The 25,673-nt window shown below is 40.2% G+C and overlaps 1 protein-coding gene across 4 annotated transcripts; it reads left to right on the top strand.

Annotated features, from left to right (window-relative positions):
* Nucleotides 1-3,379: 3,379 nt before the first annotated feature.
* Nucleotides 3,380-25,641, top strand: tbl1x (transducin beta like 1 X-linked). 4 transcript variants are annotated; one of them, XM_030757749.1, is made up of 16 exons: nt 3,380-3,743; nt 14,135-14,267; nt 18,610-18,714; nt 19,137-19,282; nt 19,578-19,797; nt 20,511-20,643; nt 20,818-20,959; nt 21,063-21,126; nt 21,279-21,376; nt 21,776-21,836; nt 21,971-22,092; nt 22,175-22,249; nt 22,323-22,450; nt 23,037-23,202; nt 23,293-23,394; nt 23,536-25,641. In XM_030757749.1, the coding sequence occupies exons 3-16, from the start codon at nt 18,657-18,659 to the stop codon at nt 23,560-23,562; spliced, it is 1,542 nt and encodes a 513-aa protein (XP_030613609.1). In that variant the 5' UTR covers nt 3,380-3,743; nt 14,135-14,267; nt 18,610-18,656; the 3' UTR covers nt 23,563-25,641. The 4 variants fall into 4 exon arrangements, with proteins under 4 accessions (XP_030613609.1, XP_030613608.1, XP_030613611.1 ...); XM_030757748.1 differs by lacking the exon at nt 14,135-14,267; XM_030757751.1 differs by lacking the exons at nt 3,380-3,743; nt 14,135-14,267 and adding an exon at nt 3,855-3,873.
* The last annotated feature ends 32 nt before the right edge of the window (nt 25,642-25,673 follow it).

Genomic DNA, 25,673 nt, shown 5'->3' with positions numbered 1-25,673 from the left:
CAGATGTGGTACAGTAGAGTATGTTTGTTTAAGTGAAAATTGAGCCATAAAACAAACTGTTAGTTTACTGCTTAGCAGGCATTTCTTGTCTGAGGTGACTCAACTCAGTGTCAGCCTAAACATTGTAAAGTCGTACTGATTTGCTTCAGTAGTTTCATTGTTCATTTAGCTGACAATAAGGGTTCCCAGAAAGCAAGTCTGCAACTGTTTGACCGTTTATTACTCATTTTGTATTTCTAACTTTCAATTTGACAACAGCCATGACTTCATGAATTACTAAATACGAACACTGCAGAACTGCTTACAAAGACAAATTCAAAGTGTCCTTATAGGGTGAGATAAACACTTGACGTTGCCTTGTGCACAAATGCTTTAAAGTAGGAATGTTGAATTTAAACCCATAAGTTCCAGTTCACTTCTATAATAAAATATTGTTCAGTCAGCGTGAGACTTTTGTACCTTGCAAATCACCCATAGCGAAACTGCAACTCCCACAGTGTACCACATCACAGAAAATAATTTTCAGTGCCCCTTGCAGGGCTTTTCAGAGAGCAGTAATATCACTACTTAAAGTAACCACATCATCTCAGGGACCTTTGGTATGCAATACACCAAAGCTGGCTGTATGAGGGGGGGCAAACTTCTAATTTTTCACTTTCTGGAAATCACAGCCATTGAAATCTAACTAAAAACAGACTGGCATTAAAGGCTCTGACTGTGTTTCTTGGCAGACAGGAGAGCTTTTATCAAATATGGATTGCTCGAAATAACTGATCAGACAGGACTCGCAGTGCAGCATATGGTCCTGCAACATGCATATCAGATACAGACTGACATTTGCACGTCCTCTGCAAATGTGTGTTTATTATCATTTTTTTCCAGAGAATAACAGCTAGGGACCTCAAATATGATTATCTCCACCGCCCGTGATAATTATGTTCTAAATGAACACAGGGGGAAAAAATGACAATAATATCATTAGCCAAAACCATAAAATGGACTGCAATGCAATGCATTGGCATTTGACAAAAAGTTAATGCAGGAAGCAGAGAGTTTGAGCGAAACACTATATTTCTCTCACGGTCACCACATTCCATAAAAAGACCAAAACCACCAATGATTTTTTTTCCACTGTGTGTGCAGTCAAGCCAAATATATCCCCATTCTAAGTCCCCAGACCACTATTGTTAGTCAATCAATAAGAAATCAATGAGCCACACTGTTGCAGTGGCTGACACGTTCCTTCATTACAATAAACATGGTTATTTGAGGTCAATCCCACATAGATATTCCAGGGGCCACAAATACTTACAAGATAGCTAAATATGTAAAGCCACAGTCCAAAAAATAACTTTTAAATCAAATAATAACCAAAATGAGCACAGCAATACACACTGCAAGGATTTATATTTACAGCTGGGACAAAAAGTATTTAGGGCACCAACAGGATCAAGATACTGAGACAGACTAGTTGACTGTTTGGGTCTTTTTATTATAGAAATAAAGAAATTGAGGGTAGTGTGGGACACATTATCTGTGAACAAACAAAACACAGTATTGGCCCTGATTAAATGGATAACTGATGTGCCCATAAGTGCATATGTTGTGTAAGTGGTGCTGGTATCACATGGAAAAGCTTATGGCACCAAAGGCATAGCTGATGCCACACATAGATATCTTCAGTGCATGGGTTGATTGTCCCAAGCTGGGACATTAGTTTTAGTAATACATCTGTCACAACAATTGCAGACTTTTCAGACATGGTTTAAGTAAGTAGCTCCATAGTGCAGTGATCCCCAGTTTTATTCTTGGAGGAGACACAGATCCCTTTGGGGTTGCAACAGGAAGGGCATCCGGTGTAAAAATGCCAAATCAAACATGCAGAGGTACTTGCTGTGGTGTGAATAAGGGAACAGCCAAAAGTAGCTTCTTCTTCAGACATGATATATAAATATATATATATAAATATGCTGGCTACATTAATCTGTTTAAGCAGAGGCATTGCTAGACATAGTGCCAGAGATGCCAGCAGGATCAACAAACTAATTCACAAGGTTGGAATCATCACTGGCCAGAATCTGGAGGTGTTTGAGTCAGTAGGGGAAAGGAGGTCACTGAACAAACTTCTCTCCAACATGGACCACCAATTACACCACCTCCATTCCACACTACAGAGGCAGCAGAGCTCATTCTCCTTCAGACTTTTCAACCCCGCTGCCATAAAGAATGCTTCAGGAAATCATTCCTACCACTCTCTCTATAAAACAGTACAACAGCTCTCTTTGTACTGGGTGAACACACCTGTCAGGACATAAAGATTGCACACACATTCCTGTATCAAACCTTCTTTCTGCTGTTTTTCAGGTGTATAGCGTACATGTTATTTATTAATGCTATTCGCACTACTCTTTTGCACAATTCCAGTCTCATTTTTTACTTACTTGTGTGTATATATATATATACACACAAGTAAGTAAATTTATATATATATATATATATATATATATATATATATATATATATATATATATATATATATATATATATATATATATATATATATATATATATAAAATAAAGTTGTTTTTTTTTGCACTACAGTACCTTATAAAGCCTTCATTATGGACCTGTGCAATCTATCTATCTATCTTTTTATCAGTTACATGCTCCCATTCTTATATTTGCAGGCTAATCAACTAAAAACACAATACACCACCATTTCAGCAGAGGCTGGGGCGGCTCGAGAAGTTGTAGCTTTTTCCACGGAATATGTAATGCGCAAATATTCCCATACGTACGGTAACCAAAGGAATGTGTCACACTGATGTCAACTTGTTATTTACTTTCCAAATCTGAATGACTGAGCAAGGCGAAAGGAGAATTAATCAACCGCTGTGTGACCAGGCAAGCGAAAAATAGCGGTGTGTGTGGGGGATGGGAAGAGCCTCCGAGAGGCCGGATAGGCAACAACACGCTAAACTGTAGTCTCAGCACACTGTCCTTAAACTGAAACAAAATATCATAGTGCACTTATTAGCTCGAGCGCCTTGTTTAAATGGTATTAATTATACCACCTAATCTATATTTGGGGGTCACATTTAAGCCATCCATACATGTACAAATATACAAAAAGTACAGTATTTACGTTTTAATGGCACACATAGGTTAGATACAACACGTGTATCTTTATATAATATATAAGGTGTTATAAACTGATAATTTAGCGCCAGTGAGATATGAATTAGATAAAACAGTCCCCGGATTATTAACCCCAATACCGGATCGCATTATAATATTCAGGTTTATTTAAGTCAGTTTAGCCTTCACCCCTCCACCTTCCACTCGCCTATTCTATGTGTACGTCTCTCTCCCGCTGCCGTTTAGTGCTCGCTGCTGCCTCTTTCTGCTCTTGTTATCAGTGAACGCTGAGGGTGAAACTACAGAGAGTAGCCTGCAGCCTCAGCCACAGAAACTCGGGTTTATTCCAACTTTACCGCCAGTTGTGCGCGTGAGTGTGCGTGCGTGTCTGGGTGAACACGCTTTGTTAGCACAGCAAATTTAGCCGGCAGTGAGTCACACACACACATACACACACACACCCGCGGTCGGAACTTGAAATGTGACGGTAATCAAAATGGGAGGAAAGTCGTAGCTAGCTCGCTGAAGTTGGAGGTTCTCCTTGTGGAAGAAGAAGGAAGAGGTGGCGGCGGCGGACACCACGAGTTCACTCTCACAATAAAAAGGTAAGCCGAGTAAAGGTCGAGTGGCACGGTTTGGGCAGCACTGCGTTCAGGCAGCTTGCGTGTTTGTGTGGGTTAAAAGCGAAGAGGATAATGACTTTGAGAAATTGGTGATTACGGCGTTGATTAGGAGGTTAGTTACCGGCACAGAGCTTAGTCACCCATTGACTCCACACGTGTGTTGAAATTCCTGTTTGCGTTTTTTAACGAAATTTCTTTTGTTCCTAATTATCCAAACAGCCTACTTCTCTGCTATTATTTTTTTGGGGTGGAAATATAATCATGTTTAACCTTGTGTAGCTGAGCTGTGGACTACTTCACCAAATGGACTCAAGTTTTAGAGGTTCAAGGTTGTCCCATTGTGGTGACCGATTAGTTTGTCTACTTTACCCTCAGCAGCATGTTTCCTCCCGCACGTTAAGCTGCACTTTGGGTGCTTTTCTTTGAGCTAAAGCATGAATGATACATATTTATATTGCCATGCAGACTTAGGAAGCGCATGTGTGGGGGAGGGGAAAGACATTCAACTGTACTAGACAGTGCCACCAGTTTCAAGGGCCAGTTCATGCTCTTGTGTAACTCCAGTTTAAAACTGTTACTGCTAAGCTTATGACCTTCTACCATGCAGCACAGCATATGCAGCTGTTTTAGAGAAACTTGTAGACATTTCTTATAAAAATTGTGATAATGCATATCCACATAACACTTAATAAGGGCAGTCTACATTTAGAAATTGAGAAATGTGGGTTGATTTGCCATCTAGGACTCTTAAATAGTAGCTGGAATAATGGGATACACCACCATCAGTCTTGGCTGGCTTAAGTGAATCAAAGTGTATATTAATCCAGGATATTCCAAGTTTTTAGCCTTATCTCGGTTGAAGAGATTCAGGATAACTTAAAAATAAGAATAACCACCTACTCCTTTTAACTAAGGAGAGAGGCCCTTTGCCTAAACTGTGTGTTGACGTGTCATGCTTATGCGTCTATTCACCCAGACACCCCCCCCCAAACAATGATTATTGCTATTAAAAGAAGATAAGGATTCATATGCCAGTACTGGCTAAAAACACTGCTATTTAAATTCTGTCATAACCTGATTCTACTTCAGTGGCCCACATAAGCAATGACAATGTGATGCTCCCATTTCTTGTTGACCTACTGGCTGTATTTGAATGTTGTTTGATCACAATACAAGTACATTTTTTTCTGGGATGTTCTTTTTTTTTTTTTTTTTTTTCTTTTCAGCCATGCCACAGCATGTCAGTTCACTTAAGGGCAGGACTAACCTGGCTGCCCTACAACAGGAATTTTTCTTCCTTTTTAACCTCTCTGTTGTTGGTTAAGTTATCCTGTTTCATCACCCAACCTCACCTAAGCTTAATTTCATGGGCTGCTATTCTAGCGTTCCCCTGTAAAATTTCTTAATGCTGTGTCAGTTTCATTGTGTCTTCAAAGAGTGTAAGGCAGGCGTGGGGTACAGGGGAGTGTTGTGGAGAGCTGCACCAATAAGCTAAACTCAGTTCTGCTCAATATTTATCTCTTTTTAAACTGCTACTGCTAAGCGTATATGTTACAGTTAGGCCCTAATTGTGGCCCCTTTGGAAAATGAATTGTCCTCCCCTGCTATAAGGTGTCCCAGCCCTGAAGTAACAATGCAGCCTCGGCCCATGTTGCTGCCTCCACCATGCTTCACAGCTGGGATCAGGTGTCATGCCCCCCTTATTTTGCTATTTGACCCTGGTTTCCCTGGACATTTTTTTATGATTTTGAATCTGCAGAACACCCAGGTCTTTAAAAACGCTTTGTAGCCTTTCCCAGCATTTTTCACTTCTATACTACTTCTTCCTCTTTCCTGCGAAAGTTATCAAGGCATAGTTCACATCAACTAGTCTTTTTTTTTTTTTTTTCCCTTATTTTCTTTTTAAACTACAGTTTAGCAGACTTTGTCATGATCGTGGTTTATGCCCTAATTTATAGGGAGGGGCATCTTTACAACCCACACTTATAATCTCATCTCCAGCCTGTACTGTGAATAGTTATTTAACATGTTCAGCAGTTTGCCTTGCAGCTTTACCGTGCATATGGAGAGATGGGGTGTGGGTGGGGGGGGGCTGGAGAGTAATGTCAGATTATCATTTATTGTCTGCGATTATGTAATAGGGTGGTCACTTAAAAAAAAAAAAAAGGTATAATGAATGGATGGTAGGTAGTTTTTCCATACCTTCAGCACTTTTCACTGAGTAAATGTTAAAGGACAACATTTGTGTTAAAAGTGTTTAAGGGTTTCAACCAGGCTGGTCTTTTACGCTGAGTTGTTCAAATACACTTTTTTTTTTTGTGGTGCTTTGTTTACTAAAGATCTGATGTACTGTGCGGTCTGAAGAGTATCTTAAACAGTTTTTGCTGTAGTTGGTGGTAATATAGAAGACAACTGTGATGACTCAATATAAAGTAAGGGGCAGGCAACACAGCAACAACAGTGAGCATGTAGGAGATTCAAATCTTGCTGCAGTTTAATGTGATTTACTGCTTTGGAATTGGGGTCACTGAGTCAGTGCAGGAAAAAGAGACGAGGAGTAGCAGCAAAGCAAATTCAGAACACCCAAAATGCTGGACTTCATGTAAATAAACTCATTTTGCAAGCTGTTGCGGAGATTGTCCTTGAGATTATTGAGGCTGGAATAAAATACTCCGCCACCTAAATTAATAAGAAATATTAAAGCTGAACATTATGTAAAATAATTTCTGTGCAACCTAATTCAGATTGTGGACCTCACGGTGAAAATGTGGCTTTTGTCGCACAAGTTGAGGAGTTGTAGTGAACCCTAATTGCACTGGTTACAAAAACATCTTTAGTGCTGCCTGTTTAAGAAGGAAAAAAAAACCCAAAACAAAAAACAGCAGGAATTTGTTTCAGTGTTTTGCCTATATTAATCTCTAATATGTTTGCTTTAGCATTAGAAGCAACACTGTATCATTAGCTGTTATGTTCTTAGTGGTTTTGTCTTGATTTGGTGTTTCAGTAGATTAAAGCAGTTACCTTTTGTACTGATTCTTCAGGGGGCAAAGCTGAACACTGTTAGCCTGCTTCATGACAGCATTTGAGATGAAACGTGTTCTCTTTGGCATCCATGCAATACCTGGTCTTGCGTTTAAAAGGGGAAAAAAAAAAACTCATGGCCTACAATCTATAAAGCATGCTATATCAATTATATGATGGCTTATTTTTATTTTCTCTTTAGGACCAAAGCTACTTCTCTTAAATTAGATGTCATTTATATCTTACTCTAGTGGGAGACAACAGCAAATGCACAGTATAATGAGTTACTGTGTTAAACAGAAATGTGTTCCCTCTTCTTAAGTAGGGCAAGGATGTCCTGTGTGTCAGCCTTGTGGTGCTGCAGATCTCTTCACTGGGCTGTCCAAATATTTCTGTAGCAGTATTTATTTATGATAGACCATGGGGGGAAGGTGGGCCATTCTCTCCCTTCAAAAGAGACATGCAGTGTTCAGTGGCGACCAGCCAACTGGCGGGCTGATGGTTACTCTAAAATAACTGCCATACAAGTACTGACTAGTTGAAGGCTGTAGTTATTTATTTGGATATCATTTGGTGTTAGGGTGGTGCTGTTTATCATTGTGTGAGCTATGGCTTATGGTGCCTTCACTCTGTCCCTGCTTGTATTTAAATAATAAAACTAGGACAAATCCACATCCCATTAGAGATGTTAAACATTTTACTTTAGGACCTATTCAGTTTCTGTTGTCTAATATATTTCTATTAAGATTTTGTGTGTTTATACATATACACACATGCACACAAAGTTTACTTTTAGTGCATGCTTATCTGTGTGAGGTTATGCTCAGTCTGTGGACACATGCACCCTCTGAGTGAAGTGCAGGCATATAATCCCATTTATTAAGTGACTTGCTAGCTGTTTTTTTTTAATTTTTTATTACTTTTTAGAAGATTGCATGTAGAAACAGTTGGTGGATGACTCTTCAGGACGTTGTGCAAGCACACGCATGTCAGAGTGGGAAAGTTCTTTACTGAAGGTCATATTGTGTTTTTGATTAGGTCTTAATCTTCATCCTGAGTCAGCCATGTAAGCTTAGCTTATCCTTTGTGTCACAATCAGTGTAGTTACGCATGCAAAGTGTGTCCTCATCATTGTAGCCACTCCTTGCTACATCACGGATTAACAAAGATACACCATTTGAAAACTGGGTGATAAATATTGCCATTTGCTGCTTCACGAAGTCACATGTAAGGAAAATTGCCAGTTTATGATGGATTCAATCCCCATTTCTGAATTAAATTTCAAACTGAAGCATCAACTTCCCTTTACATTCTTTACCTTTGAGTTTTCAAGCCATGAATTATTCACTTTTTTTTTTCCTTTCTTTTTTATTCCCAACTGATGATTGATCTCATGATTCAGTTCATGAGTTTCACACCCACACAGGCCACATGAGTTGTCCTGCTCACCCACACTACATGTAGGAAAGAAGCCTGGATTTTAAAATGCAGGGTCGACCAATAAAGTTCACCCTGCTTTGAGAAATTTGTTATTGAAATACTTATGTAGAGTTTAACATTTATATTGAGATAATGCTACAGTTACATGTCTTATAGTTTAGTCTTCTTTTCTTGCCTGAAAGAAGGTTTGGTGAGTGGGACCTAAAGTTAAGCTGGTATTAAGTCATAACTTGAGGCTTATTCTCTTGTTTTTAAATCTTTATATTTCTAATGACACTTTTAAGACTTTTTTTTAATTGTGTAAAAATGGTTAATGGCAACTATTTATAAGATACGTTAGTAAGCTTAACGGTTATAAGTCAACATTTGCTGAAGCTTGGGCTCCTGGGTTTGCAGTATATACTGGTGGAAACCCTGCAGTTTATGTATGCACAGTTTGTTGCAGTTGGGTTGTGTCTGTTACATTGAAACTGCACAGTTCTGACAAGGCTTGGATGATGTTGGGTCTGTTAGAACTGGCCAAAAAGACATTTCATTATTCCTTTTAACAAAAGCCACTCAGGTTCAAATGATTATTACATTGGAAATATCTGCACTGTGTCTGTAAAACAGCATACCAATACAATGAGACGTCCTGTCTTACATAGTTATTTTATTTAAAGAGGTTTATTTTGGGATTGATTGGAGTACAGATCACAGTTGAGTTGAGTGGTGCACACTCTGCCATGAAAACCACATGGTTGTTATTGAATTATTCGCTCTTGTCAGACCCTGGACTTATATTTCACTTTCAGTCAGTGAAAGTGACAACTTGTAACTTGTGTTTATGCTTTTAGGTTGCTTGCTGTTAGATAAGGTATGCTATTAGTGTATTGTTTCTGTTAACAGATTTTAGCTGTAAATAATTAGAAGTACCGTATTTTTCGGACTATACGTCGCTCCGGAGTATAGGTCGCACCAGCCAAAAAATGCATAATAAAGAAGAAAAAAACATATATAGGTCGCACTGGACTATAAGTCGCACTTTTTTTGGGGGGGGGGTTGATAGAATCCGAGACTCAGAACAGAAATTCCATCTTGAACGGCAATTTAAAATAATGGATTAAAGAACAGGACGAACACGGTTACGCCTACGTTATGCTAACGTAACACATTCAGCTACATGACGCACAACGAACACGTGTTCGGTATGTTAACGTAACATTAAGTTATTCAGATAACCATAGCATAAAGAACATACTAACAAGTTAACCAAACCATCAATCCATTGAATTCTTCATCCTCGGTGTCACTTCTAAACAATTCCGTACACTCCGTAGACGAAGCGCCGCTTCCTCTTCTGTGTCGCGTTAGTCAGACTCATCGTCAGCTGCAGTTCCAATTATTCCAGCCTTTCTGAATCCCAACAGGATGGTTTGGTTGTCACTGAAGCCCATGTTTTCTTGATCCATCCAATGACTTCCAGGAAAGTTGGGTGGCGCATTCTCCCAGTTGCCATTAAGCTGTGCTCTCCGTCCATCATCCACTGCGCCCACAGGTTACGCAAGACTGCCTTAAAGCTGCAGTTCACGGAGATGTCAAGTGGCTGAAGTATTTTGGTTCATGTGTTATAAATGTCACATATACGTCGCTCCGGAGTATAGGTCGCACCCCCAGCCAAACTATGAAAAAAAGTGCGACTTATACTCCGGAAAATACGGTAGTAAATTTGGAAAAAAACAAACAAACTGGGAAATGTTGTGACTTAAGACTGTTTACCTCCAGCTATTCAGCTGATGTGTCTGTTTTATTCATTGATTGTGGTAGACTAAATGGTTCGCTCCCTGTATCTCTTCGCACCAGCAGCTGTGTGTTTGAAGACAGAAACAGCGAGCAGCTCTGCTGTTCCCACTTTGCCAGTATGCAGTGTTGTGGGTGAATAGCGCTACATTAACTGCCCTGTTCCCAGCTGCTGGCTATAACAACTTTTCTGGCAGAAACTCTGCTTTGCATTCTGTGCAGGTTGCAAGATAGACAGCCACTGGCACAACAGCGTTCCCTTTCCCCCATATTATTATATATTACTACATTTCAGACTATTTATTTAAATCTGTTATGTTTGTACAGTTCAGTTATGTAATACAATTTAGACTACTTGTCAACAGCCTGATGTGATGGGTTAAATTTTTTTCAACTAGCCACCTTCAGTCCTATAAGTGATTGGCATTGTATTTGTGGAGGTGTGGGCGAAGGTGCTTAGGACTGTTGGGCTGTCAGCTGTGTACCACAATGGCGGAAACCCTGTATTAAGGTGAGAGGTAGTAATTTTTTGGTAGCTTCTCTCGCGCTCTGTGGGCTGGCAATGGTGGTGATGCAGAAGCCAGCAGTGCCTTTGTGGCTGTTCAGTGAGGTAGCTCTGTGCAGAGGTTCAGGCAGGCAGTATGGCTCAAGCATCACAACTGTAGATTAAGCCACCCTGGGAGAAGATGTGTTTGGCCCCCCTGCTGTCCACTTAGAAATCAATTCAGTGTTATTTATGTAGTACCAAGTCGCAGCAACAGTCATCTCACCCTACATTTTTAGGGCATTACAATATCATAGAATGATTCTCTTTGAACAAACATTTGGTGACAGTGGTGACCATGGTCTTGAGCACAGGGAGACAACAAACAACAACAAACACTATGTTTGAAGGGCTTGTAACTGAAGAGCAGGAGCATGTCACTCTAAATCCAGAGATACCTGCAGAAAGACACAGTGAGAGAAGACATGGAGAGAAAAAAGCACAAACTACAGAAGGTAGAAGGCACAAAGTTAATGCATGCAACTGTGACATTTAAATGCATGCTGAGTGAAAGCTTTAATAAAGACATTAAAAATGAGTAGAGGAGAGGTGCTGAGTGCATCATGGGAGGTTGTGCAACAGCTGGAGGTATGTGTAGCAGCATTTTGGATCAGTTTTTTATAACACAGCATTACCAACACATGCCCCCCCCCCCCCCCCCCCCCCCAAATCCTTAAAATTGCAGTAGGATATGTCAATAACACATCTCCTAGTTTAGGCGAAGAAAGAAATTAAATATGCTTATTTAAAATGTGCTAACGGTATTCTGTGGTTGTCTAGAATTGCGTGTATTTGACCCATATACCCATGCAGTTGCAAGAGGAAACTGTAAAATGTCCCAAACTCCTATTGCTTATACGTGCAGTCAGTTGCTCTGTAGGTTAGATGCTGTGTAGAGGACACAAAGGGAAATCTTTGGTGTGTGTATTGTTAATGTTGCGTGGTGTAAATGCTGGCTAAAGAAGCAGCCACAAGATGGCTTGGAATCAAGATCAGTTTTTCAGCACACTTGTCTGCCTTGTTTGTTTGACCCTAATGTCAGGTGGAAGGAAAGCTCAAGGAGAGTGGGGGTATTTAGGGTGGCATGAGCAGCTGTTGACGGAGAAGCAAGATCTTTTGGTCACCATAGCAACACTTGTATTGCCCACACTGGTGTGTCTCAGTGTTTACAGCTCATTTGTGCTATCCTCATTTTGATGAAGAAAAGAAATGCCTTGCAGAGACCTCTAAAATGACTAATGCAATATTAAGGACTGCTAATTATTCATTACTGTTGAATCAATAGACACAAAAACACAACAGTGCTTGCTACTTTTTTTTTTTTTTTTTGGTAGTGAAACAGTGCCTATGTAAAACCTTGTTAAGACATACTGTACACTCCCATAGAGAGATGTAATACTTTCAGTTCCTGTCAGTGGTGTAGACAGTAGCCACATTTGCGTAATGTCAACACAGCCAGAACACTTCCAAATGTTCTTTTCATTATTCATTTAGGCGTTTTTGATCAGAGGTACAGATAATCCACTCTCCCCTTCAGTTAGTATGCACTGGCCTAGATTTAAAACCACATCAATTTGTGAAGTTCCTTTTTGGTGTATAGTTAAATGTCATTGTATAAGAGTTGTTGTTCATTTAATGTGCTTTGATGACCTAAAACGGAGCATCTTGTGCCATTTTTATCTGCATATGCAATGACACGAATGATCAGGGTTGAATGAAGGGTTGTTATTTACTGTCTAACCCAGAAGTGTTTTGTGCTTCATCATTTAAGCGAGCATTAGGAAAGGTGGATTTTTATGTTTATGTATGCTGCCTTTGTGTCCCAGAATCTCCTCCACACATTGTACTTATTCGCCACCCACCCCCACACCCCGACAAAGCCTTATACGCAGGCATGCCCCACAGTGACTGGTTCCTGATGTGCTTACATGTATATATGAAAGCATCTTATTTGGAGACGCCGGATTAAGACACAAAATCAAACAAAGTGTGGACTTAAAATAGCCAGGTTATAGGTTAGCTGTCTTAACATGCAGCTTGTCAGTAATCAGGTTTATTTCCAGGCCCATCCTGTATGTTTTACTAAGGCTGATATGGTAATGTTTTAACATATGTAATAATTCATTGTACTTGCGTGACAAAATGGCGCATCTGTCATCTGCCAGAATTACCTAAATGCATGGCAAAAATGTGCTTAGGTGTAGGCAGGTTGCTGCATGTAGTGGATGAAAAGCTGTCAAGACCAGTTAGATTCGTGCATCTCTTACTTTTAAGGCATCAAGATACAAAATGCATAACTGAACAGCAGCTAATAATTTTGTAATGGGTGAAAGAGATGGATGAGCTCATTCAGATGTTTTTTTGCTTTTAGTTATGTCTTGACTTTGAAATTAACTGGGATAGAAAATACTAGAAATAATCATTCTCGTCCTCTTTTCTGTTATAAAATGAAAGCAGTTTAACGGTGTGCTCTTTGAAGGCTGGACAGATTCATCTTCTTTTGAGAAGACAAATTTATCTTTTGTCACCAGTGTACAAGTGGGATATGCCATTTTTATTTGATGTTGACAGATTTTGCATGAGGGTGGATCTTAGGTCCTGAATGGAAACGATCATGATGGCTCCATCAGTGATCCTTACAGTCTGCTGCCATTTTCCAATCATTTCCTGGGGGAGAAAATGAAACACACTTTTCCAGTGTCTCTATTACAAGTGAAAATTCACTCCTTTTGCTGCATCTAATAACAAGTACAGTGCTGACTTGTAATTCATGTGAGGATCAGTGGCACTGACTGCCCTCATTAATGTATTATGCGGGATTCGTGGTGTCATATTTGTGTCCGTTTGCTTTGGTATTTGGTTACGTAGAGTGAAAGATTGTGGGTATACAACCTTGCATGCAGGCAGCGCGTAGCCCAATCAAGATGACACTGTTGAATACTGATTGGTTAAATAGTAGGCATGATCAGGTCAAGGAGAGACAGCAGAGTTTAGCAAATTCAAAACAAGAAATATCAAAGATTAAAAGCAAACAAACAAAAAACACTACGGCTACTGCTGGTCCCTTTAGCCCCATAACCCATCATGCTGAAAGAGCCAGTAGCCTAAGCCTACTTGTTGAAGACCAACCATGTGCTATGGAGAGCTTATAGAATGTGGGTTTTTATTCCAAGTTATTACTATAGCAGGTAATTTCACGTGAGTGACACTCCTCCATAAGTGTGGTAATCTGTGAGTGTAATCACTGGTTGACATGAAAAACAGGCATACTTTCATTGCACTTGGCTGGCCACCCCTGGTAAACATTAAGTGTTTCCACCCATAGCAAGCATGGGAGAAGTGTTTCCCCTAGAGACTGAAGGCTACCATCCCCCATCATTTTCAGACCTACATTGACTGTCATTTAGTGACTCACTAAGAGGCAAAGGACAATGCACAAATGGTTGTTGTGATTACCTGTGTGGGGATCATTATCACAATGCTCCCCTCTGCCATCCCTTTTCTGTTTCCCTCTCCCCCATCCTCCCTCTCTCCCTCTCTTTCTCTCTCTCACTCCCTCTCTCGCTCTCTCTCCCCTCCCCCCCCCAAGACTGCAGCCCAACCAGAAGCTTCAAAGGCGGGTTTTACTCAGCAGAGCAGTTCAAGAGAAAATGGCTGCTGTTTCCAGGTCTTGTTTGCACATCTGTCAGGAGTTGACTGTTCAGGAGAAAATGGGGTCCGTGGTATGCAGGTTTTTAACATCATCCTATTCAAGCCTGCATGTGGAGGAGATGCCTGAATGTGTAGTTCTCTTTGCTGTATTATTTTTACATCCAAATGTTGATGTTCAGAAAATATTTTATTTGACTTTAGTGATGGATAGATGTTTTCACATGAAAAGATCTGTTAAGTTTGCTGCACAAAGCATTGCTTGCTGTGAAATGTTTGCTTTCACTATGCACATAAAAAAAAAATCCACAAATACTGTTTTAAATAGTCAGTGATTTATATTTAACTGTTCCATATAAGTAATTATTTTTCCTAATGGGAAATATCAATATTGTGTTATTGAGATCTATTTTAATACAGATTAACGCATATCTCATTGCATAGGCCTGAATGGAAACCTGCTTACAACCTTTACAAACTTGATGACCCCACCCCCCCTTCTAAAAAATTTCCTTTAATTGAGTTTTGCCTTTTATACAAATTTGACAGTTCTCGCCCAGCTTTCATGCACTCTTACAGTCTTTCATAAGAAATCCCTCTGTGGTCAAAGTTTAAAATGTGACGATCAAAATAAGGAAGTTGGGAAAACACCATAGCAACATAGCATGACCATTTGAGTTCCCTTCCCCCCACACTACCACCTTCTGTGAATTGCATCATATGTTAGTCATGCCTGTTCTTTAGGAATGTACCAATTTATCAACTGTCTGTACACAGGACTATTAGGCACTGACTATCTTTAGTCTTTATGGGGGGAAAAAATGGCAGTCACTGAGTTTTTCTTTCCTTATATCTGAGAGCCAGTAATTATTAACTGGTACCTGGTATTTGCGCATTCACATTATACACTATATGACATGGTTAAATCTAAAATTGTAGTGCATGCTAAATGAATGGTGACAGCAGTGTATTGGCAAAAGCTTAAGTTGTTTATTAGCAGTCAGAATATCTCAAAGCATTGAGCCTCAGCACTGCTGGGCATTGTTGTTGCTTCTTTCAGCCAACAGCAGAGGAACGGTCCTGGCATTGTAGTGCTTTGGTATTGTGTTGGTGCTACACAAAGCTAACCATCGTCTACATGTTGGGGAGACTGTCAAATATGTGGAACAGCCAGTAATGTGGGCTACTTTAAGTCATCTTGTTGGTCTTTTTGGCTTTGCCCCTGTTGCAGAGAAAACACAATTTGTAATTTAAAAGTACAGACTGTTCGCTGCAGCCGCTGTTGATGTTTCTAATATATGCTGCTTTTTTTGTTGTTGTTGTGGTGCACTCTTCCTTTTCTGTTTTAGCCAGCTTTTCAACCGTTAGCTTTAAATCTACATGTAATCTTGTAATATCATTACAGTCAGGCAACATGTTGTTGGCTTTCTGAAGGACTGCACTCAAATGTCTGTGTAACCTCTGCGCTGGTTGAATTCCAATAATCCTTTTCTCTGTAGCCATAGAGCTGTGCCCCCGCGACATCCACACAGGACCATAAATTGAGCAGAAATCAGAGCTGAATCAAGGTCTGTGTGAAACCGCGCAGCACACTGCTGTTATATTAACTCATCAGTTCACATTAACACGTCATGAATTCAGAAAAGATAACATGCTAGGCAAACACTGAAGGGGCATTAAGCGGGCTTTGTTTGGTTTAGTGTGGCAGTCAAAGGTGGATTATGAGGGGGTCGTCTTCAAGGCAATATAGTGTGATTTCTCTGTGAGAGTGGCTACAGTGAGCCTGATGTCCCCAGCAGGGGTTCTCATCATTGACCAGTTAGTTGATTTTTTTTTTTTTTTTTTTTTCTTTTGTATTTCTAGCCATTTCCTTTCAGTTCTGCAGTTAATTGTTTTCCATTTGACAGTTACCACCATTGTAGAGCAATATTTTTCCATCCACCTGAAAGGGCGTTGATATGATGATGCGCGTGTATTTTCTTGTGGCGTGTTTTTATTTATTTTTTTCAGTTTATTTTATTATGCTGTCTCTAAGACAGCATAAAGTGAAAACAGGAAACTGAGCTGATAATAGTAGCTTATTATAGGAAACAGATTAGTTATAAATGCTTCTGTAACTGTTGCCAACGCATTGTTTTATATTTAAATTCTTTTTTTTCTTGTGTGTTTTGTCGCATGAAGAGAAAATGTTTTGCTGGGCTGCTGTTTTCTGTTTTTTGTTGATTGACAGAAAGTTAATCAAATCTGCTTGTTTGTGAAAGCATGCAACAAAGTAGGATTACATATTTCACAGTTTTATTTCTGTTACCTTTGCAATATGTGACATGATTCAAATTGCTATATCAAACTAAGCCATGTGGTTTACTGTCAAGAGTCTCCTCGTTTTTATTAGCATGTTGCTGATCCATGCTATCGTGGCATCCACACTTCTGAGTAATGCTTGAGTAGACTGATTTTTATTATTAGTTGCCTTTAACAAAGTGTAAAAATGTAAATTAAGTTCAGTATTATTTATAAAGCGTCAACTCACAACAAATAGTCGCCTCAAGCTGCTTTTATATTTAAGGTAGAGACCATAACAATAATTACAGAGAAAACTCAACAATCAAAACAACCCTCCTATGAGCAAGCACTCAGTTCCCACTTTTATTAAATCCTCTGTTACTCATGGCTGAACATCACATCAATCCTACAGTTGTGACTATTTAGCGTTTCCATTGACACTACTTGGTAAGGTGATCCTATAAATGTATCATCATTTTGAAAGAGTATCCATGTCTCATGTTTTTCCTCTACTTAGCAGTTCAAATGAAGTCATACAGACCTTTGCAGAGGTTAGTATCTTGTCTGGCTTCCTGGTTGGCCCAGTGTTTAGTCAAAGTAGTCTTGAACGCCCAGTATGTTGTGTAATGGACAGTGGCATCATGCGCCCATCTGATAGAGGCCTTATTGGTGCTGCTGATGGCACCGGAGTCTCTCTGGGCTCCTATTTAATTATGTTTCCAGTTGTTTGGTATGTAGCTGTAGTGGCCCTAGGCTAGTTGAATGCTTTGATGTGGCTTGGGAAACATGCGGGCTGCAGCCAGAAGAGAGTACAGCAGTGAAGGTAGACAGGCTTAGTATTGTTTGTCTTTGGAGGAAGCTCTTACCTTGAGTGCAATTTGTCTGCTGAAGTATATGATAATGACAGTCTATGAAATGAGGAGATTACAACTGCTATTCATGTTTAATAATGTCTCTGACATTTAGTTGCAGGAGTCTTTGCTCTAAATACAATGCAATAGTTCTTTATGTTCAAAAATATAAAAGATGCTGGCTGCACCAGTTGGCGGTAGCTATTATTCCAGTCCTCAGCATCTCTATGGGGCTACAACAAAGGTAGACCCAATTTGAAAGAATATACCAAGGTGAAAGAGTGAATAATTCATGTTGAGTAAAATGTTCAAGCCCTCTGGCTTTATGCCCGCTGGTAATTGGGACAACACCGCTCTCTCTATTTTGCTCGATCTCTCTTGTTGCTATGCTACCAAAGGGAATCTTGAGTGGGCCTGGACAGTGTATGGAATGAAAGTTGGACAGGCATGCAGTCTTCATAGCTGACAGCATCCCTTTATGTCTCTTTATGGCAAAAAGCCTGTCTGTTTACCTCTCAGTGGGAGAGGAGGAAATGGTTAGATGTGTGTCTTTACTCATTCTCAGGTTTTAATTTGGTTCCTTTGCTTTGTTCTCTGCTGCTTAGACATTTTCTTTCTTGTGGTATTTACTATAAATTTGTTTGTTTACATTGTGTCTGTGGGTGTATATACAATGTTTTTCCAGCTTCATTTACTCTATACTTGTAAAGCATGTGTATGAGTTATTGGGAAATTATGAACACTGCAGTATTCTTGCAGTGTTCATCAGCCTGAGGACAAAAACCTGATGGAATTAAAAATGTTACTTCTACTTCATTTTGATTGATTGAAATGTTAATGTAAGTACTGTTAAACACCTCCAGTTGTTTAAACTGGTACGTTAGGTGGGCTGCTCTCTCCTGTAAGTCACTAGATAGGCAGACTAATACTTAATATCCTGAAATCAAAGCTTATTCCATCTATTTGCGGAAGTAATCCAGCCCTTAACAACATCAGAGGAAGGAATCATGCAGTAGTGGTTAAGACCAGTGTGAATGAACTAACAGGAAGTGGAAGTGAGGGCTGTCCCGCGCGTGTGTGAGTGTGTTTGTTTGTGTGTGCATAGCTGTGTCGCTATGCAAAGATTGGGACACACTGGTGTTGTGTGCAGAATGGTTAACTATTTTTACCAGTAGGTGAGGCAGACTGCCGTTCGGGTCAGTAAAAATACAGCTTTGTAAATGTCACATGCCAGAGCACAGCCCTAAATATTAATCTCAGCTCCCATTTTTGGTTATTTCAGGAGTGAGCTCAGCCTTCCAACATACCACCTCCTCTCACTGGGCTAAGATGAGTATTACCAGTGATGAAGTGAACTTCCTGGTCTACAGATATCTCCAAGAATCAGGTTTGCCCTTCAAGTGTCTGCTTAACACATTTATTTTATTTTAATTTTTTGGATACAAAAACCATGTTAGTACACAGTGTTGCACTGCTCTGGAGATGTCAGGATGCTATTATGTTTGGAGCTCTGAATTTATAGGATTTGGTGCAGTCCTGAAATCCTAGCTGTTGTGTTTTGAGACCGTTTGATGCCATCTGGCAGTGCACAAGCTACTAGCAGCTCTGAGAGGTCAACACTGAAAATTGACATGCCTTATTGTACACTCAAATGTCATGCTTGTCATTCCATTTTGTTGTTCTATTCAGTTACTGTTAGCTTTGATTGGATCAGACGAGACTTTTCTTTGAATATTTGTGTTCTGTTTGTGTACATCTAGTGCTTGCCACTCTCCTGTTTAATGAATGTGACTGGTGTTTTGTTTTCAGGTTTCTCCCACTCAGCATTCACCTTTGGCATTGAGAGTCACATAAGCCAGTCTAACATCAATGGAACACTAGTGCCCCCTGCTGCTCTCATCTCCATCCTGCAGAAAGGACTCCAGTATGTGGAGGCAGAAATCAGCATTAATGAGGTGAGGGCTGGGACCTGCTGTTACTGACTCCCACAGATGTCTTCTGTTGCTTAATGATACAAAGACAGACTTTGATCTCTCTGCCGACACACTTGGGTAACCGCAAATGTTTTTCACATTTAAGTCTTCCTTGCACGAGAAGAAACTGTGAAGTGTGTTTGTAGAAGGCTGCCAATTAGGAAGCACTCTTCACCTCTGGAATTAATGATTATCAGGGAAACACAACCCTAGACAAGTCACTAATTAAAAACCACATCCCTCCATGATGTGTTATTAACTGCTCTTGTGATGACAGGATGGCACAGTCTTCGATGGTCGACCGATTGAGTCGCTGTCACTCATTGATGCGGTGATGCCTGATGTGGTGCAGACGCGGCAGCAGGCCTTCCGCGACAAACTAGCCCAGCAGCAGGCCGCCTGTACCATAGCGGCTTCAACCTCTGGAAATCAGTCCATTGCACCAAAGAATGGAGAAGCCACTGTCAATGGGGAGGAGAACGGTACTCACAACATGAGTAAGTTGAACTTTATAAGTATCAGTGTTCCAGTTGTAGGTAGAGCTTACACAGTCACCACATTTTGTCTCTTTACTGTAGCCAGCAGTCTTATTAAATTGTAAAACATTGTTACATCAGTATAGATTTATACCTTGAAAAATAACGTCAAAATTTTTGCGCAGTTTTACACACAGAAACAGCATTTTGTTTTTCACAAAATGTCGTAGTAATGGTTCAGCTTCTTTTGACTGTGAAACCAGAGAGGTGGAGAGCAGGTGGTGCTTTAGACAAGGCGAAGAGGAGTTTAGGTTTTTGCCAGCATATCTCCCTAAAAGTTCATTTCAGATAAAGATGTGGATAGTAACAGGAAGTATTGAGTGTAGGTGAGATTAGAGGTTACAACAATCTCAAAGTGTTCACATACTCTTAAGCCTACGTCACTTAGTTATTGGACTCTTCATTGTGTTTTTGCAGGCTTAATGCATCTTTTATTTCTTTTTGATGAAGCACAGTAGGATTTGAATCTCAGCAAAAACACATTACTGATTTTCTTTGTTTGCCTCCTGTTACTTAAAAAGTAACCATTCACCTCCATTAACAGTTGTCATAAATAAATACTGTATTCATTAGTGGTAAATATATCTACAGGCTGTTTTCTCTGTGCCTAGGTTTGCTAATAAGTCTATGTTGACGTACATACAAATATGTGCTTCTATCTGTCCACTCCTCAGATAACCACAGTGAACCCATGGAGATGGATGTAGATGTTGAGATACCAGCCAGCAAAGCCACAGTGCTCCGAGGCCACGAGTCTGAAGTTTTCATCTGTGCCTGGAACCCTGTCAGCGATCTGTTGGCCTCAGGGTCAGTCTCTGTCTGTGCTGAAGCACATCTTAATTCATCCTGGATGAGTCATACTGTATTGTATTCATGCTGTGGTGTGTATTGTGAGATATCCGGCTTTATGAGAACCACTGCTGACAGCTTGTATTGCAACAATCTTTTGACCACCTCCTGCTATGCTGGTATTCTGTTCAGTTCGGGGGACTCCACTGCCAGGATCTGGAACCTGAACGAGAATAACAACTCCAACTCCACCCAACTGGTGCTGCGCCACTGTATCCGAGAAGGTGGCCAGGATGTCCCCAGCAACAAAGACGTCACCTCCCTAGACTGGAATGTATGTTTCAGATCATCCATCACATCTTTCCTCTCGTACCTTTACCATCTGGTAAGCAGGCAGTGCAGTCAGGTAACAGTTCTGTTATGCTTTCATCCAACAGAGCGATGGGACTCTCCTGGCAACGGGCTCATATGATGGATTTGCCAGGATATGGACAAAGGATGGTATGTCCTCCATCACTGTCACACATTGTTGTTTCTTTGGCCATTAGATTTTTTTTTTTTTTTTGGCATTGTTGATGTGAAAAATGCAACCTCCATGACAATTTTGTGAAGGATCTTTTCTAAGAGAAATTGATATTACTCTTATCCATTAGGAAATCTGGCAAGCACCTTGGGTCAGCACAAAGGGCCCATATTTGCACTCAAGTGGAACAAGAAGGGGAACTGTATTCTCAGCGCTGGCGTAGATAAGGTACTAATAATGATCCCCAGGCATGGATTTGTCTTTCACTAATAATATCCTTATGTTCTGGGGGTGGGGGTTGCTTTTTTGTTTAAATCAGCCCCAGGATTTCTTGTTTTTTGTTTTGTTTTTTTAATTCAATATTCACAGATGGGGAGAGAAGCCTGAAATTTCTGGCTCACACATTACATTTTCTTATCCTAATTTTATCAATTTGATTTTTCCAGCATATCTGTTGTGTATATAACTTAATGGAATACAAGGAAGGTTACCAAGAAAAGTTAAGCAAATAAAAATGGAATCAGCGAAACTAACTGCAGATATGTGTGTGGGTGATTGAACTATAAATGAGTGCATTTGCGCAGAAATGTTGAGCTGCTGTTTTGAAACGCAATTGTAATTTTCTAGACGACAATCATTTGGGATGCACACACGGGAGAAGCCAAGCAGCAGTTCCCTTTTCACTCAGGTAAAGTGAATTCATGTGGTATCCAGATCAATAACTGTTGTAGATAATGAATATGGTACAAAATGACTGATGCTCGGTTGTGGTTGTGTTCTTCATACATAACCTTAATGAGTGTGGCTCTTTTTATTCCACAGCCCCAGCACTGGATGTCGACTGGCAGAACAACACCACGTTTGCCTCTTGCAGCACAGACATGTGCATCCACGTATGTCGTCTTGGCAGTGACCGCCCCCTTAAGACTTTCCAGGGTCACACGGTGAGCAGCTTTTCTGACCCTCGTCTCGCACAATAACTTTCACTCTCCCCTGACATTCATGCTGATGAGTGGTGTTTTGCAGAATGAAGTTAATGCCATTAAGTGGGACCCATCGGGTATGCTTCTTGCCTCCTGCTCAGATGACATGACCTTAAAGGTAAGCCCAGTCTTGGAGGTTATTGATTTGTATTCATACATACTGAGCTCTTGCTGCTCCCTTTCATGCGCAGATTTGGAGTATGAAGCAGGAGTCATGTGTCCACGACCTCCAGGCTCACAGTAAAGAAATCTACACTATCAAATGGAGCCCCACAGGCCCCAGCACAAGTAACCCCAACGCCAACATCATGCTCGCCAGGTAGGAGATGGACTATACATAACTCGCGTTCAGAACTGTACATGGCTGCCAAGTACATGTTCTGGTTTGTGTTCAGTACAAGCTGTGTGTATGCTGACATACATGAACCTTAAAGATGTGTTTGTGAAGGGCACGTGTCATGACAATGAGAAGAAACTATGTCTCGGGCAAAATTCCAGTGCTAGTAAATCTCTGCACGCTGACCCAGATGTGCGTGCGTGCGTGCATGTGTATATTTTCTATTTCAGCTATCGTAGGAGTTGAAGGTTCATAATGACATCCAGCACACCTGTCTGTGATTCATACTGAAAACAAAACTGCCAGAATATTAACTCTGCATTTACTTTAATCTTAAAGTAAATTCTGCAATGAACAGTTTGGAGTTTAATATAACGGGCATTGTGAACTTGCTTAGGACATAACCTTTCAAAACTGTTATTTAAGTTTTGTCACTTCTTCCTCTGCAGCAGAAATCAATGGAAATAAGAGAAAATGCTATTAACCAGCATCTATTGGAGAAACAGATTACTAGGAAGCTTTGAATGGTGCTTGACCATCTCACTCCTATCCTGTGTTTTCCCCACAGCGCATCTTTTGACTCTACAGTGCGACTGTGGGATGTTGAACGAGGTGTTTGTATTCATACACTGACCAGACATCAGGAACCGGTCTACAGCGTGGCCTTCAGCCCCGATGGCAAACACCTAGCCAGCGGCTCCTTTGATAAATGTGTCCATATTTGGAACACTACGGTAAGAACTGAACTGGAATTTACACTGTGCCAAACAGCAGAGAAGCGAAGAATTATCGTCACTTATCATTTGATTGTGGCGCTGTTTCAGACTGGAGCCTTGGTGCACAGCTACAGGGGTACTGGCGGCATCTTCGAGGTGTGTTGGAACAGCACCGGAGACAAAGTCGGTGCCAGTGCGTCGGATGGCTCGGTAAGCTGTTTCTGTTTACATTTAAAAATTTCAGTACTTTCAAATAAAAATGTCATAAAGCTCTCATGACTGATATTTGGAGAACAGTGAGTAAAAATGTTGCTTGAAATATAATATTAATGCCTTCTTAATTCTTTCTAGGTTTGTGTTCTCGATCTCCGAAAATAGCCCACTTGATGATTAATCCTGGAATGTGGAAAAAAAATGCCGCTTTCTGCCATCAGCAAACACACTCTTATTGCTCAAGAAGGGCTGTAAGGGCGATCTGAATGAAAACTCTCACCGGAATAAAACCAGATGACTGCAGTGGTTTTAACACCAACTGAATTGAGCGCACCTTACAGTCGACGTGTGTTTTCTGATAAGCCTGTTTGAGACATAGCGGAAGCTGGATAAAATATCCCCCAGACTGGACACAACTCCCTGGGTGCATCCATGTATTAAAATGGTTTCTTATGATGAAGTGCCGTGATCCTCACGGGCCACTGGTCCACTGTTATCGGGTTGTGAGGGTAGAAACACAAGGATGAGTCGAGTTATGTAAAGAGAAAAGTGTTATTGAGACACTGGTGTTTGGCTGTGAGAAGAAACAAATTGTGAGGAGCTTCATGTCCAAATGAAGTAACATGATGAAAGTAGCTGATACTGAAAACTGAAGCACTGCTGTTGTCTGCTGACACGGTGCTTAATTTCTCCCCCGTGGAGAATAGTTTAAGAGTCCTTCTTACTTTTCTTTTTTTCCCCTTTTTTCCTTTTCTTTTGTCTTTTTTCCACAGATGGATTTTTGAAAGTCAATTTGAATGTGCCGCTACAAGGTAGTTCTTAGCTCATTTTTAACTTCAGGTCCAAAAAAAAAGAAAAAAAAAAAAGAAAAAAGCCTGCCAAGAAATTGTCTTAACTTTCAAAAAATGACCTGTTCAATTCAGTCATCATTAGAAAAATGTCATTCTGTGGACAAGATGTGAAAAGCGTGCTTTACACAGAGAATTATCTCCCACTTCAGATGTAAATTTAAAGAATGTAAAGATGTAAATTAGATTAATACACAGACTTATATACTGTGTATATATGTTTATAGACAGCACACTTTTATTGCAAGACTGTAGGGGCTTTTTAATGGCTAGAGCTATCACATCGTTGCTGTTAATGTGTGACAAGACCACTTTTTAAAAATGAAGTGTACGTCTGAGCTTCTTATGTGGCAGTCTTTCTAAAATCTGCCAGTAACTGGATCAGGTTTACTTTTCTTTCAGTGAATCAAAGAGAACATCATGAAAAATGGGTTGAGCAATTTAGCTTTCCTCTGTTTATCACCGAAACTCACGGAAGAAATGTACACCTCATCTGCATTCAGGAAGTTGTCTTGTTAAAGATGTTGGCAGTCATCACTATCCTGCTTAGCCTGCTGTTTATTATTTGTTTTTGTTTTTTTGTTTGTTTGTTTGTTTTTATGTGAAACAAGACATCACAGGACTCACAAACCTGCAACTGCCACACAGACCCAAGTGAGGAAAGTTACTACAGCTTATTATTGCCGCGGTTCCTCTTTGGCACTTTTCCTCTGATCAGCCTACTGAAAATTCAGATCATTTGACCAAGAGGTGGATTTTTATGCAAAGCCTTGCTATTTTTTTTTTTTTTTTAAAAACAAAAAACTGCAATTGATCTTACTGTTGCCAGCTGATCAGGCCTGGTGAGCTTTGAAATGCCTGTTCTGTTGTGGGGTGGGTACGAGCAGTGTGCAGTACGTCTGCCTGCTGGGGTATAAAGTAAAAGTATCTGCTCCCACTTTGATTTGCCCCCCCCTTTTTTTGTTTTTTGTTTTTGGTCCCTCTCACTTTTTGTCAGCTTCAGCTGGAGCAACATGAAGTGCACTTTTGTAGTGGTGGGTTCAGCAGAAATTCAGGTTTTGCTGAAAGTGAAGGTCCAATGTTTTTTTCCTTTTTTTTTTTTTTTTTTTGTTGTTGTCACAGTTGGTTAATAATGGGTGTTTAATGTTTTTTCTGACTTTTTTTTTTTTAATTAATAATTTGCTGAGAGCCATTATTGTCTGTGTCAGACTGAGAATTGGGCTGTAGGTCAGTGGCCATTCTTGGCATGCTAAGGAGCCCAATATGGAATAAGTGCTGTGACAGCTACTATCTTTTGTGCCCTGATCCAGGGTCTGTCACCTGTTTCCAAGAAAAAAAAAACATTGAAGTCGTTCAGTGTCTCAAATAAATTGCTCTATTTTGATAACAGAACTCATGTCTTTGTCTTGAATTGTGTGTTTTCTTTCT

This window comes from Archocentrus centrarchus, chromosome 21 (assembly GCF_007364275.1).
Source record: "Archocentrus centrarchus isolate MPI-CPG fArcCen1 chromosome 21, fArcCen1, whole genome shotgun sequence".
In the NCBI taxonomy this organism is placed as follows: domain Eukaryota; kingdom Metazoa; phylum Chordata; class Actinopteri; order Cichliformes; family Cichlidae; genus Archocentrus; species Archocentrus centrarchus.
The sequence above is the reverse complement of the archived record's forward strand: the minus strand, read 5'-3'. Positions and strand labels throughout refer to the sequence as shown.